At 42.2% G+C, this 17,999-nt stretch overlaps 1 protein-coding gene across 1 annotated transcript in view; it reads left to right on the top strand.

Annotated features, from left to right (window-relative positions):
• Window positions 1-4,516: 4,516 nt before the first annotated feature.
• Window positions 4,517-17,999, top strand: part of LOC124613505 (proton-coupled amino acid transporter-like protein CG1139) — a 79,705-nt gene continuing 66,222 nt past the window's right edge. Inside the window, exon 1 of the mRNA XM_047142214.1 lies at window positions 4,517-4,677. Within this exon, the coding sequence (XP_046998170.1) occupies window positions 4,517-4,677 (161 nt within the window). The remainder of the gene's footprint in view (window positions 4,678-17,999) is intronic.

The raw sequence follows: 17,999 nt of genomic DNA on the forward strand, positions 1-17,999 counted from the left end.
TTATTCTCACGGCATCATATACGTTGGCTTCATAAGTTTAGTCAGTCACCTTTCAACTAAACCTAGCGACGGGTTACGTCACGAGCCAGTCTCCTGCGACAACCCAGAGTGCAACATATAATATGGAGCCAAAATCAATATTGTCAATGTTCTATTCCTACTGTGCAATTGTATGACGTAAAGAGTCACAGGACACCGGTCAAAGCAGTAGCCAGGCATCGGCAGGTTCAACCCAGCCCTGGAATTGTTTCGTAGTGGTTACTGAGATAAACGCGAGAAAGATGGTAATCCCAGAAAATGACGTATTTTTATCCAACAGTACGACTTACGATGGCAAATACATAAAATAATATCTATTCTCATTTCACCTGCGATAACTATTTTTTTAAGATTTAGTACTTGTCCATTCAACAATCATTAAAAAAATTCATTACTACATAAGGTCTAAAATAGTTAAGAACTTTGTGGAAAGCGTTCTTAGCGGATATTCATTGTGCTCCCCTTAGAGTGTAGTTTTGCTAGGCTCTAAACTATTGCTTAAAAATTGTCAGAGGATGAATATCACTGAAACAATCTTTACAGGACGTACAATTTTCTGTAATTTTGGAAAAAAATCTCTAAATATTTTTCTCACCTGCATTCACTGCGAAGAAAAGACTTTTCAAACTACCTTTTTCTGAAGTAGGTCGCCAAAAGCAACAGCGTTTGCGCGGGTATCTGAAATCAAAGTTAAGCAGTTATGTGCGTGACAGAACGGTTATGTTGAGCGTATCCCGGAAGCGAATCTGATATTTCTCCAGCCTGACACTTAATTGTTCGTACGAAAAAGGTTTTGACTTTGCTAGTATATAGTAAAGCTACATAAACGCTTTGAGATACGTAGACAATGAAATAATGTCGAATGATAGCTTTTCGTGAAAAGCTGCCTTATGGATTAAACGGAATAATTTCATCGAAGTCTCTTGCAACCGAAACGGGGAAATGTTTCGTTGCTCCCATTGATGCTGTAAACGGTGAAGCATTTTCCTAACAAGGAACGAAACTCTTATGACACACTGGAGGTCACTAGCGAATATCGCAGTTTGATTAACCCGAATAAATTTTAAATTCATTTAAAGTAAACAAAAACAGTATTTTGTAATAAGACTTGTTGCCCATTGTCCCAGAAATAAATTAATAGTTCCAGTCTTCAGTTCCGACCAAGGTTTTCGTGAGGCTTTCCTTCGTTATTAGGCGATTGGTGCAACTGGAAATTCCCTCTCAGTTATTTCTAATAGGGACTCCTTCTTCCCATTACCAGCCTGTTAGGATATTTGGCTGAAAAAAAAAAAAAAACAAATTTCTACAACAGTCCATCCTGCTATCATCAGTAGGACATGAAAGATCAAAAGATAATATGCTAGAAGCAGAATTCTCATTAATCTTCTTTGAATCCCTCCTCCATGTTTTTCTCTTAGTTCACTGGAATTCGGCTGAAGACACCCAAACTTCGCAAGCGGCCACAGGTCAGTCACAAGCCACACTGTGTTTAGTTATTTTGGGCTTAGAAAGAACACTCATAGCATTAAAGGAAATGTGTGGCTAAAATCCTTCTTTTTCCGACTAGTGAACATGGATCTGGAAATCGCTTTCTGCATGTTTCCACATGGGAATCCTCAATCCAGTTCCGATTCGGTGGCATATATTGAAAATTAGAGATCTATGACAGGGCACCCATAGCATTAAGGATACGGAATAACAGGAGCAACACTATACCCCTAATATTCCTAAGCAGACAGCAAGAACCTTTCATAACCGTTAATGCATCGAATAATACTACAAGTTTAATCTTGTACTACCGGAAGTTCAGCCGAGCTGTGTTTCAATTTTTGTACAATATTTCGCCGACCGACACGATCATCTTCTTCCGCTGCTGCAAAGTTATCCTGTTGTGTGCTCGATGCCTGTGTGCGGCGTCGGTTGAGCAGTTTAGCATGTCCCTAAGATGCTGTAGATCAGATGCCCGGTGAGCTACAGGGAAGGAAAGCCCTCCGTAAGGCCAAGCCCAATTAAGAGAAACGATATAGTGCAACAGATAACGTCTTAGTACTTGAAAATTACTAGAGATTGCTCACTGAAGCTTGAAAGTATGGGTACCACATCTCACAGGGATATGTTAATGAATGGATTCGTCAACTACAAAAGGAAACTACCGGTCGCTATAACAATTTGGTTTATTGCCATAAGACATCAAATAGAATGATTTACTCACTGAATCAAGCGCATAAACATTTAAGAGGTGGACGACAGATTGCAAACACGAGATATAGCCTTGGCACAGGTGGGTGCCACATAAAAGCATAATATGAAACTGTATCGCTGAAGTGACCAAAGACAGCGAAAATAGTGATTTGAAAAAAATTCCAAGAAAAGCACAAATGAACCCCAATACTTCTGCTGAAGAGCAAGATGGTTGCAGCTAACTAGCTGTGAATGTTAAATCTGTGCGATGAAATCCTGATACAAATTAACTAGTTTCACATCGCTCTCTCTCTCCTCAGCAGCTGCATCGACTGCACATGCTGCCCACTCTTGAACAGTGCGAGCGCTCTCTCTCTATCTCTCTCTCTCTCTCTCTCTCTCTCTCTCTCTGTCTCTCTCTCTCTCTCTCGCTCTCTGCGAATATCTTTCACAGCTGCCTACGCTGCAGTGCGTCGTCAGTGTGGTGTCTGAAGCAAGTGCTTCCTGGACTTTAGCTGATTCTGCCACAGAATCACACCGGCCTATTTCAGTAGTTTTTGTGAGCTCTGACCAACAATAATTTTAAAAACAAGTCTAACAGTCTCCTGCTCTTGCGGATTTTGTCATGGTTAACCAATAAAGGTACAGCATGGAAAAGAAGACAGAAAATATCTCCCACGACACGACAGATTTCTAGACACAGCCAACCAAAAGACCAGCATGTAGGCAGGCATGAGAAATTACCCATCCTACCAAAATTATTACTGTGAGTCAGTCACAGCATCACTTATAAGAATTTGGACAAACAGTCCTGTGCAGAAATGCTGTGTAACGGCTGACCCCGCGGTCTAAAGCTCTGTGTTTTCACCTGGCCTTCAAATCTTATGTAGCCAAAACTATCGCTCTTACCATCTTACAGAGAACTGTTTTTATGGAATGAAGTCTGGGCTCCCCTATGCTCCTGCTGTGAGGCCAGAGAAGACTGCCATTTCTCTGTTCTATACCTGCTTGGGGATGGCTTTCAGTAACAAACAACTTTACAGCATTCCAGTCCTTCTAAGCTTAAGAAAGCTGCAGATATAACAGTTCTCCCTCGCCATATTAAGAGCCAAGAAGGAAAGGAAGCAGTTAGCAGTGCAATCAGTGGAAGAAGTGAATACTGTCTGCAGTTTTCTAACAATGTTTAAGAACTGACTATACTGCCTGTTGGCAGCCGCATATTACATTATAAGAATAAGTTGCGTGAAAGATTGGACGCAAACTGCCACGTAACACCTGGACTGCAACGAGACTGAACTATTGCTGGTCTCGCACCACTATTTATAGCTGATTTCGAGTTTAACTGCCGACACCCACTATGTCATTTGATGTTCGCTTGAAGCGATTAGTGTGTAATGGGGCATCAGCACAGCATGTTGTTTTAACCGTGTGTTATTTTATTTGTAACGCGGTGATGTTCCCTGCAACCTTTTATTACAATCTGACACCACATCACTGTGTGACTTTCTGCTGTAACAAAGATGTACATCTAATAATGTAACGAGATCCGGTGGTGACGTAGATCTGTCGAAACGGTCCATAATAATAAAAAGAATTGCTAGCGACCTTGGCAAATTAGATTCTTCAAGAATAATACATAAATACAAAGTAAGTACTTACTCGTATGTTTTAGTATAATTCAGAAAGCTCTCATGCTGATCTATAACGCTGCATATTATTTTAAATACAACATTCTAAAAGAGGGTTTGAATCATTTAGATTAGTGTTCAAAACTTTTATCTGCCATGAGCGTATTACTAGTGACATCATCATTAACGAGGCGTTTAAATTCACAGTTAATTGAAAATTTTTGATAGGAGAAGCTTGCGTCGCCTACGAGGTCTCGAAGCTAGATCACTGCCTTTCACAGGGAAGACGCTACCAACTGCGCAAGCGAAATATGTTTTAAAAGGGCTGCGAAAATGAAACATCTTGCGCACTGCGCCGTGGAAGCCTGAGAAGTTGGGTGGTATGAGGAACCAATAACAGTAATAAATTTTCTTAGCAGCGTGTGATGAATTAAACATCAAAAGCCACTCCTTTTTCCATTAACTACCATAGGAGAAAATACATAAAATGCAGGCCTTTTAGAGTATATAAGTCAGTGGTAGCTGCCATTTCTGAAGAAAATCTGATCACTATCATAATTGCTTCCTTCTTGTCTAATTTTTTCACTCTTGTTCGTCATATCTATCGCTGATTCGGAGCTTAATAAACACCTGCTAAATGCCGCGCAGCATCCCCCAATGTGACCGGTATGTGTTTCAGTGGCAACACAGAAGGGAAGCAAACCACTAAACCAGGATGTGAAACTGATGACGGGGTCTTCAAAGGGGGAGATGCATCGTCACGCAAGGCGACTGCCATTCCACCAGAATACGACCCGTACTTAGCACGTGTCGTTGATCATCCCATCACGTAAGTAGCTCATATGTATTACATACAGAATTCCATCAGCAGAAAAATACAAAAATAAGTTTTTACGAAGGAAGATCCAAAAGTAATAAAAATTGATATCACTGGTAGTGACAGATTACCCCACTGTAAATATGTTGATCGTACATCTGCGTTGAGGAAGCGTGAGTCAGCTCAGAATACTTGCTTGCGTAGACGCTGCTTAATGCGGTCAGCGATTTTTCAGATGCAAGTGTGACAAGACAGTGTGCAAACCTAAAGCCACTTTGCTTCGGCGAGCGTACGGGGAAGAACTGTTGAGCTTTCTGCTTAATCATCGCAACCAAATAAGACAAAAAAGGTCTCTCCGCTGTGGCGAGAATAGTCCACTATGAAATTGTTCCACGAGCTGAAATCATTAAGCACTAGGACCTGTAGCGAACAATTTGTAAACCCCACATTAGATAGCTATTAAATGTAATGTCCTTAGAGTACATGCGCTTTATCCAGCTCTTCGTGTTTTAATGGATTTATTATTCTTCCCATCTTAGGGAGAGAATTTACTTACGATAAACAATGCCCTTGAGTGTGGTTATGAACAGCTCAAGCAATTAAACTAATGAACATTAATGTGAGATTTTCAGTCAGTACAGTGGTAAGAATTAGGAATGTCAGTTGTTGTTGTTGTGGTCTTCAGTCCTGAGACTGGTTTTATGCAGCTCTCCATGCCACTCTATCCTGTGCAAGCTTCTTCATCTCCCAGTAACTACTGCAACCTACATCCTTCTGAATCTGCTTAGTGTATTCATCTCTTGGTCTCCCTCTACGATTTTTATCCTCCACGCTGCCCTCCAATACTAAATTGGTGATCCCTTGATGCCTCAGAACATGTTCTACCAACCGATCCCTTCTTCTGGTCAAGCTGTGCCACAAACTTCTTTTCTCCCCAATCCTATTCAATACTTCCTCATTAGTTATGTGATCTACCCATCTAATCTTCAGCATTCTTCTGTAGCACCACATTTCGAAAGCTTCTATTCTCTTCTTGTCCAAGCTATTTATCGTCCATGTTTCACTACAATCCATACAAATACTTTCAGAAATGACTTCCTGACACTTAAATCTATACTCGATGGTAACAAATTTCTCTTCTTCAGAAACGTTTCCTTGCGATTGCCAGTCTGCATTTTATATCCTCTCTACTTCGACCATCATCAGTTATTTTGCTCCCCAAATAGCAAAACTCCTTTACTACTTTAAGTGTCTCATTTCCTAATCTAATTCCCTCAGCATCACCCGACTTAATTCGACTACATTCCATTATCCTCGTTTTACTTTTGTTGATGTTCATCTTATATCCTCCTTCCAAGACGCTATCCATTCCATTCAACTGCCCTTCCGCGTCCTTTGCTGTCTTTGACAGAATTACAATGTCATCGGCGAACCTCAAAGTTTTTATTTCTTCTCCATGGATTTTAATACCTACTCCGAATTTTTCTTTTGTTTCCTTTACTGCTTGCTCAATGTCAGCTACAGAAATATTAATAAAGTACTTTGTACACTGTCCAGTCGCATTGACGTGATCACCAGTCAAAAGTCTGAATAAACACCTTTTGCAGAGAGGACTACTGCAAGACTTGCAGGAAGGGAGTCAGTGAGGTTCTGGAAGGTATCGACACGAATATGGAGCCATTCCGTCTCCTGTGCAGTTACCAACTACGCTTAGAAAATGTAGTCCATCAACAAAGGAGGTGGCTTACAAAACACTCGTTCGGCCTATTCTTGAGTATTGCTCATCAGTGTGGGATCCGTACCAGGTCGGGTTGACAGAGGAGATAGAGAATATCCAAAGAAGAGCGGCGCGTTTCGTCACAGGGTTATTTGGTAAGCGTGATAGCGTTACGGAGATGTTTAGCAAACTCAAGTGGCAGACTCTTCAAGAGAGGCGCTCTGAATCGCGGTGTAGCTTGCTGTCCAGGTTTCGAGAGGATGCGTTTCTGGATGAGGTATTGAATATATTGCTTCCTCCTACTTATACCTCCCGAGGAGATCACGAATGTAAAATTAGAGAGATTCGAGCGCGCACGGAGGCTTTCCGGCAGTCGTTCTTCCCGCGAACCATACGCGAGTGGAACGGGAAAGGGAGGTAATGACAGTGGCACGTAAAGTGCCCTCCCCCACACACCGTTGGGTGGCCTGCGGAGTATAAATGTAGATGTAGATGTAGGTTTCCCGGTTGAGGATCGATGGCACAAACAGCCCGGCCGAGGTGGTCCCACGGAATCTCGACTGGGTTTTAATCCGGGGAGTTTGATGACCAGGAGAGTCATCCTGGTGCTCGTTGAACCACGCACAAACACCGTGAGCTCCGTGACACGTTGCATTGTCTTGCTGGTAGATGCCATCGTGCCGAGGAAGAACAAACTGCATGCAGGTGTTGACATGGTCCCCAAGGATAGATGCTCGCTTGTGTTGATCCATTGTGCCTTCCAGAATGATACCACCCATGGAATGCCACGAAAACATTTCACAGACCTTAACGCACACAGTGTGTTCGCTTTCAGACGTTTCGCACTGTACTCGCCAAAAGCCACCTGTCCGATGGAGCATGAAACTTGATTCATCTGAAAATGTCGCCTTTCGCCATTCACTGGACGCCCAGTTGAGAAACTGGCGTGCAAAAATCCAGCCTTCGTCGCCGATGAATAGCAATCAGCATGGGCCCATGAACCAGGCGCCTGCCGCAAAGCTTCAAAGGCTCTGAGCACTATGGGACTTAACTTCTGAGGTCATCAGTCCCCTAGAAATTAGAACTACATAAACTTAACTAACCTAAGGACATCACACACATCCATGCCCGAGGCAGGATTCGAACCTGACGCAAAGGTCCATACGCCGCAACGTCAATTGAACGGTCGTTGAGGGGACGCTGTCAGTAGCTCCTTGGTCCGGTTGCCTTGGCGCCGGGTTTGGATAGCGCCATTTTGCAATACACGGAACACTTCGGCAAATGGTTCCACCCTTCGTCCAAAAACCAATGATTATGCCGTTTTGGAAGTTAGAAAATCGCTCCGTTTCCGCGTTGCGACAACGCCTGTGCTGTTTTCCGGGACGATCCCTCCCCCCCCTCCCCCCCGCCGACACGTTTTACTGTCAGTGCTTCCACCTGGCATCAGTGAGTGGTTATTGCATGTTGACGTAGAACATAGGCGGTGGCCACACTATTGTGACTGGACCAGCTGAACCATAGAACTTTCATCTGTCAGCAAGACGGTGCGCCGCGTCGCTGGTATAACTCAGTACACGTCTGGTTTGACATTGTATCCGACCACTGGGTTGGCCACAGGCTGCCAGATGACTGAGCTTGTTTTGCATGACCTCCAAGTGCACACACAATGTTAGCCATACGATTCTTTCCTTTGGGGGTTCATAAAATATCATGTGTATGTGCTTCCGCTGCCAGATGATCTACCCGACTTTAAAAAGAACGTTGTTACGCCAGACGCACTGATCGAAGTTTGGGAAGACGTTGCCTATCGACTCGAATGGTGCTCACATTGGACGCCTACAAGAAAAACTGAGTTGCTCTTGTAAGTTGAACGAAATAAATGCTACAACGGCTTAAACTTGTGCATTCGTTTTGAAACAGTCTGCACATATTTAACATACTGGTACGTTTTAAGCCTTCTATTCTCTCGTCTCTCCCTGGGAGCGCTAGTAATTTCTCCGTGCGTAAAGGACATTGACACGCAGCTGACAATTCCCTATGACAGAGAGCCTCGGGACTGGACCTTTACCGCCCCTTCAGTATATGACATGCCTGCGTCCACTCAAACAGCTCAGCAAGAGCATGTGACATGAGGTTGACGTTTGTAGCTAACTGGTCTAAACTGGAACAGGCTATTTCGGCAATACGTGAGTCCCAGTTTGCTTCCTTCAAAGCTCAGAGCCTTCCGGTTCTCAATTTTCTTCATTATTTTGAGAGTTTTCTGTAGCTGAACTGATGTCATGGGTTACGACACTGTGGTAAGTAGTAATCATGTGCTGCTTATAGGCTGTCGTTCTTCACTGATAACAATCAGATTCAGTAGTGAAGCAATTTATGAAATAGGACAAATGGATAATGTAGACACTTTTAGACCTATTTTTATGCCATCGGTGTTTCTTAAAGTTACTGAAAAGCCTTTATATACAAGGGTGATTGGTCATATCGCTTCACGTAATTTTCTGTCAAATGTACAGTTTAGTTTTTTGGATGGTTTAACAACTGAAAATGCTATATTCTCTTTTCTTTGCGAGACTCTGGACCCAAGAAAAGGATGCAAACGCTACGTGTATTCTTTGATTTAACTAAGGCGTTTGATTGTGTTGGCCACAAAATATTAGTGCCGAAGTTGGACCATTACGGAAAAAGGGGAGTAGCTCACAATTAGTTCATCTCTTACTTTAAGAACAGACAACAGAAAGTCATTCTCCGTAGTACTGAGAATGCCTACGACGTGTAGTCCCACTGGGGCACAGTTAAATGGTGGTTCCCCAGGGGTCGGTGCTGGGGTCGCTACTGTTTCTTATTTATATAAATGATATGCATTCTAATGTTACCTGTGATTATACATTATTTCCCTTTGCTGATGACACCAGCTTGATAGTGAATGATATTATGTGCAATATTGACACCATATGAAATAATGTAGTTCAAGACATAAGTTCATTGTCTGTAGAAAATAAATTGATGCTAAATCACAATAAGACTCAGGTTTTAAAATTTCTAACACACAAGTGTACAAAACCTGACATTTTAATTATACAGAATGGGCGTATGATTAGTGAGACTGAAAAGTTAAAATTCCCAGGCATTCAGATATACAGTAAGCTGTCGCAGAAAGTCCATATTCAGGATATTGTTCAAAAACTAAATGCTGGTTACTTACTTATAGAACAGTATCTGAAATAAATGCTAGTACGACACGAAAAGTAGTCTACTTCGCTTATTTTCATTCGAGTATGACGTACAGTATTATTTTTTTGAGTAACTCTTGATTCAAGATGGGTATTTTTGGCTAAGAAACTGACGGTTCGAACAATATATGGTATAAGTTCGCATAGCTCTTGTCGACTCCTGTTCAGTAGTCTGGCAGTTCTGACATACGACTCTCAACACATATTTTTGCATTAGGTGATTCACAAGAGTTATCAGCTTTTTCATAGTTAATACTCGTCAGAAATGCAATTTGCAGTTGGACAAACCACATCGACTTTTTTGCAGAAAGACGTGCAATATTCTGCTGCATCCTTTTTCAATAAATTGCCACAAGAACTCAAAAATCTTAGCAAAGCCACACACTTTCAAGTCTAAACTGGAGAGTATCCTCATAGCTCACTCCTTATGTTCTGTCGAGGAAGTCCAGGAAAAATTAATAAATTAACTCCTCTGTTACATTGTTGATTACGTTTATTTAAACTTATGGGCTTGTCGTCTGCATAGGATTCATATACGTTTCATTTTATCTATTACTACCCTAATGTTATAATTTCATGCGCTAACTCGTTCCATGACCATGGAGACTTGCTCATCGGTTTGCTCCTACGAAACATGACATATAAATTTAAAAAATAAAAGGAAGAAAGAACGATTCAAATCTTCGTCCATTGTTGTCCTAGGTCAAAACACTGACTTTGCATTCGCATCTATCCGTAATATGTGAAATGTACCACAACCTACGTTGTTGTAGTCCTTAATCTGTCAAGGTATGGACGAATTACAGGAGCGTATGACAGTGATTTCTCTTGAACCCAGAATCTTGTATATTTCATGCTACACCGAAACGCAAGGGTCATCAATGCTCGTGGAGTTTTTGCGTGCTATTATGTTGTTAATGGAGAGATGACCTTCCTTTTATTTGATAAACGTATCTCAGAAATTGTAGTGTGGAATTTCAGTTTTGGAACCAAGCGTTCCAAAAAATCTTCAACATTTACCATATTCATTGAGACAAGAGACGTAAGAAGAACCAGCCTCAGGAATACATCGAAACGAACACTCCTTTAAAACCTTTAGGTAACTTTATCAGGTTGGTCAGGAAACAGGGTTTTTTGGTGAATGCTGCTGAACCTTCTCTCGAGATATTAGATTTATTAAAATAGCCTTTATTACAATAAAGCTGCCATTCCTTGGTACTTACGACAACATTAGTAAAACTTCAGCTCAATAACAACATTTATTTAAAGTAAACACAGGACCAAATCCCAGTAATATTAACAGTAATGTAAAAGGCGATAAAATAATCAAAGAAAACTATCTTTACCTCTTTTCTTAATAAAATTTCATTTAACTACTTGTACATCAAACCAAATACATCTTAACACTAAACGAGTTTCATGTGACATCTGTCCGTAACATGAACTTACTGCCAAAAAGTGAAGCCGTTGATCCAAAACTCTTACCGTTAACAAACGTCCACAGACCACCTTGCGAGATAAACATCAATCATCTTTTAAGTAACACCTTACATTAGAGTTCAGAAAACACACAAATAGCAATCTAAGAATTATACACTGGCATTAATGAAAACTTATGATCACTGACAAATAGTTCGAATAATATTAAAGGAATACAAAGTAGGAATAAAAGTTTCCTAAAAATTTTCAATTCCGCGGAATTCGGGTATCACGATTACAGAACTGCAGCCAGAAAATTCACCGTTCCATCGCCTGGACAGGAGTCTTCAAACCCGCTCTAGGCCGCTTGTAATTAAAAACAATACTGTGCTAGCAGGGGAACCAATGCACAGAATATAATCAGGCTTCTACAGCAAACAGAGAAGTGAAATTAGTTAACTGAAATGACGTACACTTCCATACGTGCAATTATTATCGGCTCCAATGTGCCCAGTGGATAACAACACAGGGAACCAGAACAGTCTTATAATTCATTAATGCATTTATGCAAATTTAATATGTCCATTCTACCAATACAGCTTACTCCTGAATTTTAAAACTTAGCAAAGAAATGTGTCCTTGATCACCTCAATAGGCCGTAAGGTGAGATTAATACTGTCAAATAGAACCATGGAATGTTCAGAACACAAATTCAAAATTCAACGGTGTGTAACATTTACACACATCAATAAAAGATTTACATCACCTCGGCACCGAGAGTTCCGGAACCTGTACAGAAAATTGGAATAGAGATCAACATAAACATAGTTTCCGCTCTTTTTATTGCTCATGAAAACCACACATTGCATGCTGTACCACCATACAACCAGACCTTCAGAGGTGGTGATCCAGATTGCTGTACACACCGGTACCTCTAATACCCAGTATCACGTCCTCTTGCATTGATGCATGCCTGTATGCTAACCACAAGTTCGTCAAGGCATTGTTGGTCCATATTGTCCCATTCCTCAACGGCCATTCGGCGTAGATCCCTCAGAGTGGTTGGCGGGTTACGTCATCCATAAACAGCCCTTTCCAATCCATCCCAGGCATGTTCGACGGGGTTCATGTCTGGAGAACATGCTGGCCACTCTAGTCGAGCGATGTCGTTATGCTGCAGAAAGTCATTCACAAGATGTGCACGATGGGGCGCGAATTGTCGTCCATGAAGACTAATGCCTCGCCAGTATGCTGCCGATATGGTTGCACTATCGGTCGGAGGATGGTATTAATGTATTGTATAGCCATTAACGCACCTTCCATGACCACCAGCGGCGTACGTCGGCCCCCCATAATGCCACCCCAAACAGCAGGGAACCTCCACCTTGCTGCACTCACTGGACACTGTGTCTAAGGCGTTCAGACTGACCGGGTTGCCTGCCAAAACGTTTCCAGCGATTGTGTGGTTGAAGGCATATGCGACACTCATCGGTGAAGAGAATTTGATGCCAATCCTGAGCGGTCCATTATGTTGTTGGGCCCATTTGTATTGCGTGGTGTCGTGGTTTGCAAAGATGCACCTCGCCATGGACGTCGGTAGTGAAGTTACGCATCATGCAGCCTGTTGCGCACAGTTTGAGTCGTAACACGACGTCCTCTTGCTGCACGAAAAGCGTTATTTAACATGGTGACGTTGCTGTCAGGGTTCCTCCGAGACATAATCCGTAGGTAGCGGTCATCCGCTGCAGTAGTTGCCCTTGGGCGACCTGAGCGAGGCATGTCAATGACAGTCCTTATCTCTCTGTATCTCCTCCATGTCCGAACAACATCGCTTTGGTTCATCTCGAGACGCCTGGACACTTCCCTTGTTGAGAGCCCTTCCTGGCACAAAGTAACAATGCGGACGCAATCGAACCACGGTACTGACCGTCTAGGCATGGTTGAAGTACAGACAACACGAGCCAGGTACCTCCTTCCTGGTGGAATGACTGGAATTGATCGCCTGTCGGACCCCCTCCGTCTAATAGGCGCTGCTCATGCATGGTTGTTTACATCTTTGGACGGGTTTAGTGACATCTCTGAACAGTCAAAGGGACTGTGTCTGTGATGCAATATCCACAGTCAACGTCTATCTTCAGGCGTTCTGGGAACCGGGGTGATGCAAAACTTTATTTGATGTGTGTGTAACGAGCCGCAACTCCAGCACAGTTCCCCACAGTTCAGTGTTCCAGCTCATCATACTAACTGACGTCCATTGCTGCTAGGAAACCTTGCAAGTCACATGGACGTTCGCACACTCCATCTCACCAAAACAAGGCGTCATCCCACGGAATGAACTGTCTGATGGTTTGGATAGAGAGCCAGATACGCCACCCCCATTTTCTTTTACAATTCCAGCTGCAGATATGCGGATACACATCAGATCTCTCTTTGCTCAAAAGTGGAATGACACCTGCTGTCAGTAATAATCTTCGCACAATCAAGTAGACTACTGCAGTTTGGTGCTCTTCCTTCTGATGCACTCGGAAGGAGTCCAGTGTCTTATGTGGTCTTTGCATCGGTCATACTAGGCTCGCCCACTGTTTTCTCTCGCGTAACGAGCCGCGCCCACAACGTGGCTGTGGAGCCAGATTAACGGTATCCCACATATTTTACCTGATTCCTGGTCTTCGTATAAAAATCATAATTCTTTATAGCAAACTATCCCTCCTGAAAAGGGTGTGGCACTACAAACCTCTGGATATTTATTTTTTAGGTGCCCATAAAAAATTATCGCACTTTCTTCAGCTACGCCTTAAAGGATGGCCAGTTTCACCGTAAGCTCCACGACCGACTGTTTGGCATTCGGCTGCGTGCCATCACACCCATCAGTTCTCATCACCTCATTACACCAATGTGATTCTCTATACCTTCTCTAAGATTGGGTACCTAGCTGAACGTCCTGTACGGTTTGTAACTCGCAAGTACCTCGCCTTCGATCTTAATGCTGCGAAACTTTGTGATCCCTGTAGCGCGCCATTTTTCATTCGGTGTTCATGGTGCAAGTTTTTTGTTTTGATCTTATCAATGTCGAACATGTCCATTTTGTGATGTGTAATACACACATCCCATGGAAAGTTGATCTCTGCACCTCCCGACTCTCATTTTCTGTCGCCCTCCAGATGCACATGGTGAGTCATTAGCAACTAATATTTTTCCTATCATAATTGTTAACACAACACTTTCAGATGAAATTACAATGAAATGAACACCCTTAGCTGCTTACAGGCGTTGACATACTTCAACGGGGGCAGACGAAAATGTGTGCCCCGACCGGGACTCGAACCTGGGATCTCCTGCTTACATGGTAGACGCTCTATCCATCTGAGCCACCGAGGACACAAAGTGTAGTGCGACTGCAGGGATTTATATCTGGCACGCCTCCCGCGAAACCCACATTCTCAACGTATTGTCCCGCACTATATTTGTAGTGCCCCCGCCCATTATACTCATTACTCGCGGCGCGTTGCCGATTCCCGTAAGAGTTCGGGCGCTGTTTGTGCATTCGCACAGAAAAAGAAGAAGGTAAAGTGACCGGTGAGCCATCTTAGTATATATACTTTCAGATGAGTCTTACTAAAGGTAGAACTTGTTACCTCCCACCAAGGGGTTCCTTGTTTCACATAATACGTGGTATTTTAGTGGCTTCTTCCTGCGTCATTTCACACTCTTGCTGGGATTCAGCTTTTATTACGACAACTTTATTGATCTTAATTGAAAGTCGGTCTTTCCTACAGTTAATAGCGTCGATTTGACGCTTTTTAATCGTTTCAGCGTTTTGTTGTCTGTTGATTTTGCAAATATAGTGGTTTTCTCCTGAGACATACTTTTCTAAATTTGAGACCACGACCGATTTGTCCTTGACTGGCTGCGAGAATAGTCGCAAAGGGACTTAATATTTTCGCTAAGGATGATATGCACTCTTTTAAAGCTGGAGTCCATCTTTCGATGCGAGTTATCCATTTGTAATTCGTTGACCTGGCCTGCCAATTTTGCTTGAAAAATTATTCACTAATCGGTTTTAGGAATTCGCTCTATCGAATGGTTTCTGGCCTTCTAAATATAGGGTAAAGTGTCGTCGTCTTGTCGTCTTGTTGTGTTAGCCGATACCATTCAGTTAGCAGTGGCATGTAAGACGTAGCTTGTTCTCGGGTGACCACAATCCCAGCTGGATGCGTCACTAAGGTAGCGCAATGTAAGGAAATAAGTCACCAATATGGATGTTTTTGCAGGCACTTGACCTAATGAAGGAGAAATTGTGGCCTCTTCGCTATCAGGACTAGCGATATCGCCTTGTGTAAGTAGGAAGTAATCCATCTACTTAGATCCTACATCTTTTCAGAGAAATTTGTCACAAACATTGTACGTACTTGAAAGTACACAACTACGATAACAGCTACAATAACGATCTTATAGTTGCAGCCTTACCTTTCCAACTAAGTTCCATGAATCTGCTTCGACGCAAAGCCTGTCATACACGTAACAGGTTATCAGTGTTGTATGTTCACGTAAAGTTGATTAGACACGTAGTTAAGTGTTGGAAAGCTCTAAGTTTCATGTGTACTCAGTGTGTAAACGACAATCAGGAACTCAGTTTCTAAAGAAGTCTTAACAAGGAGACAAAACTTACAATAGCTCATAAATGTCTGAGACATAAATGGAGACATTCACGGAAAACTATAAAGTGAACCGGCAATATTCCACACTAAACAATGCCTTACAATTCTCTTGTAGCCTGTTTGAGACGTCGCAGATTAATTTACAACTAACAGCTCGTTAAGATATGCATTTGGAGAACTGCTAGAGCAATATTTCAGATATTTATCAAATCTTTGACCATAATTATATAATCCGTAAAAGTAAGAAGAGGACTGAATCTCCTGCTTTTAAAAAGTTGAGCCAGATAATTTTTTTTACATTACTGCACAGAAATTCCTTATTTTGTAAATGTAAGCAGTTTCTAATACCCATCCATTCTGATTTAGGTTTTTTCGTGAGTTCCCTAAATCATTTAAGACTGGTTTCTTTAATAAAGAATATGGGTGATTTTCTTCCACGGTCCGAGCTTGAGCTCCGGTTATTGATAGTCTATTCGTTTTTTATGCCCTTCTTGGTATGGTCTATCCATATAATTTTGTTTTCTAGCGAGGAATACTTTGTCACGGCATAATGTATCTTAAGCGGCTTAAATTAGTAAATTTTTATACTCGTTTCAGGTGGATTGCTTTTTGTGCCACTATTTTTATACTATGTCTGTGACAAGACGCACATAATGTCTTCCTCACTACCAGCTAGAGGTGCACTATCTCCAGCATTCTTAACGTATTAACTTATCTCTGGACTCAAAAAAGTTACTAAGATATTAAGGTTCTTATACTGTGTCTCGCCATAATGAAGCATTAGGCGGGACGTGACTCGAATGCATACATTGTCTTCTCATACTGAGATTTGAAATGACTGTGCCTTAGTCTTCAAATTTATCAGCTCTTATCTGGCAGTCTTAAGCTGTTGTTTTTTGGAGATTCGATTCTTTTTCTCTTGATCAGTAGTATTCTTATTCTTGCGGGAAAAATCTTAATTTTGCAGTGACACTAGCGCCTATATGTTGGCGAAAATGCTTTTTTCTAGCAAAACGCTATACAAAATGGCGTCGACGCTTCTGATGATCCTTTAACGCAGGTCTAAGACGTCATTTCTCCAGTACTGCCTACCACCAGTCTACATAAGCGTGTAATTCGGCTTGGCTACAGATCCTTCCATCTGAAAGGTACAGAATGGCTGCGTAGTTTGTCTCGAATTCTACAACTGAGAAATAATACCAAGTACATTATTTACAGGGTGATCCAGTTGCGCCTGCCGATAGATTTTATGCAATCCGCAGCATCTTCAAAAACCACGGGAGAAGTTTTCATTTTCTTTTTTTCGCTACATGAAAACTAGTAAATTTAATGTAGTTAAATTTTGTAACAGGATACATTTTCGCTGGAGGCCACAGTTTTAGAGTTATTCAAGAAAAACACATTCGATGGTTTGTACTTGGTAAGCAAAAGGATATGAAAATCTTGCACATGGCATGTGAAACGGATGGGTAGGGGCAGCTCAAACACGTTGTATAATTGCAATGGTCAGGTGCTTTGTAACAGTAGCTCGGTCCCCATCGTGTAACTGGTTGTGAAACGTTGCTTTACGCTACAACATGTTGCGGTCTAGCGCGCCACTACAGTACTCACTTTACGTCTCAGGGTCACCAACTATACTGCAAACTTCATGTAAACAGATCTATGGACAGCGTTGTCATTTGCTATTACACTAATGGCCATTAAAATTGCTACACCAAGAAGAAATGCAGATGATAAACGGGTATTCATTGGACAAATATATTATACTAGAACTGACATGTGATTACATTTTCACGCAGTTTGAATGCATAGATCCTGAGAAATCAATACCCAGAACAACCACCTCTGGCCGTAATAACGGCCTTCATACGCCTCGGCATTGAGTCAAACAGAGCTTGGATGGCGTGTGCAGGTATAGCTGGCCATGCAGCTTCAACACGATACCACAGTTCATCAAGAGTAGTGACTGGCGTATTGTGACGAGCCAGTTGCCCGGCCACCATTGACCAGACGTTTTCAATTGGTGAGACATCTGGAGAATGTGCTGGCCAGGGCAGCAGTCGAACATTTTCTGTATCCAGAAAGGCCCATACAGGACCTGCATCATGCGGTCGTGCATTATCCTGCTGAAATGTAGGGTTTTGCAGGGGTGGAATGAAGGGTAGAGCTACGGGTCGTAACACATCTGAAAAGTAACGTCCAGTGTTCAATGTGCCGTCAATGCGAACAAGAGGTGACCGATACGTGTAACCAATGACACCCCATGCCATCACGCCAGGTGATACGCCGCTATGGCGATGACGAATACAC

Source organism: Schistocerca americana, chromosome 4, assembly GCF_021461395.2.
Source record: "Schistocerca americana isolate TAMUIC-IGC-003095 chromosome 4, iqSchAmer2.1, whole genome shotgun sequence".
NCBI classification, from domain to species: Eukaryota; Metazoa; Arthropoda; class Insecta; order Orthoptera; family Acrididae; genus Schistocerca; species Schistocerca americana.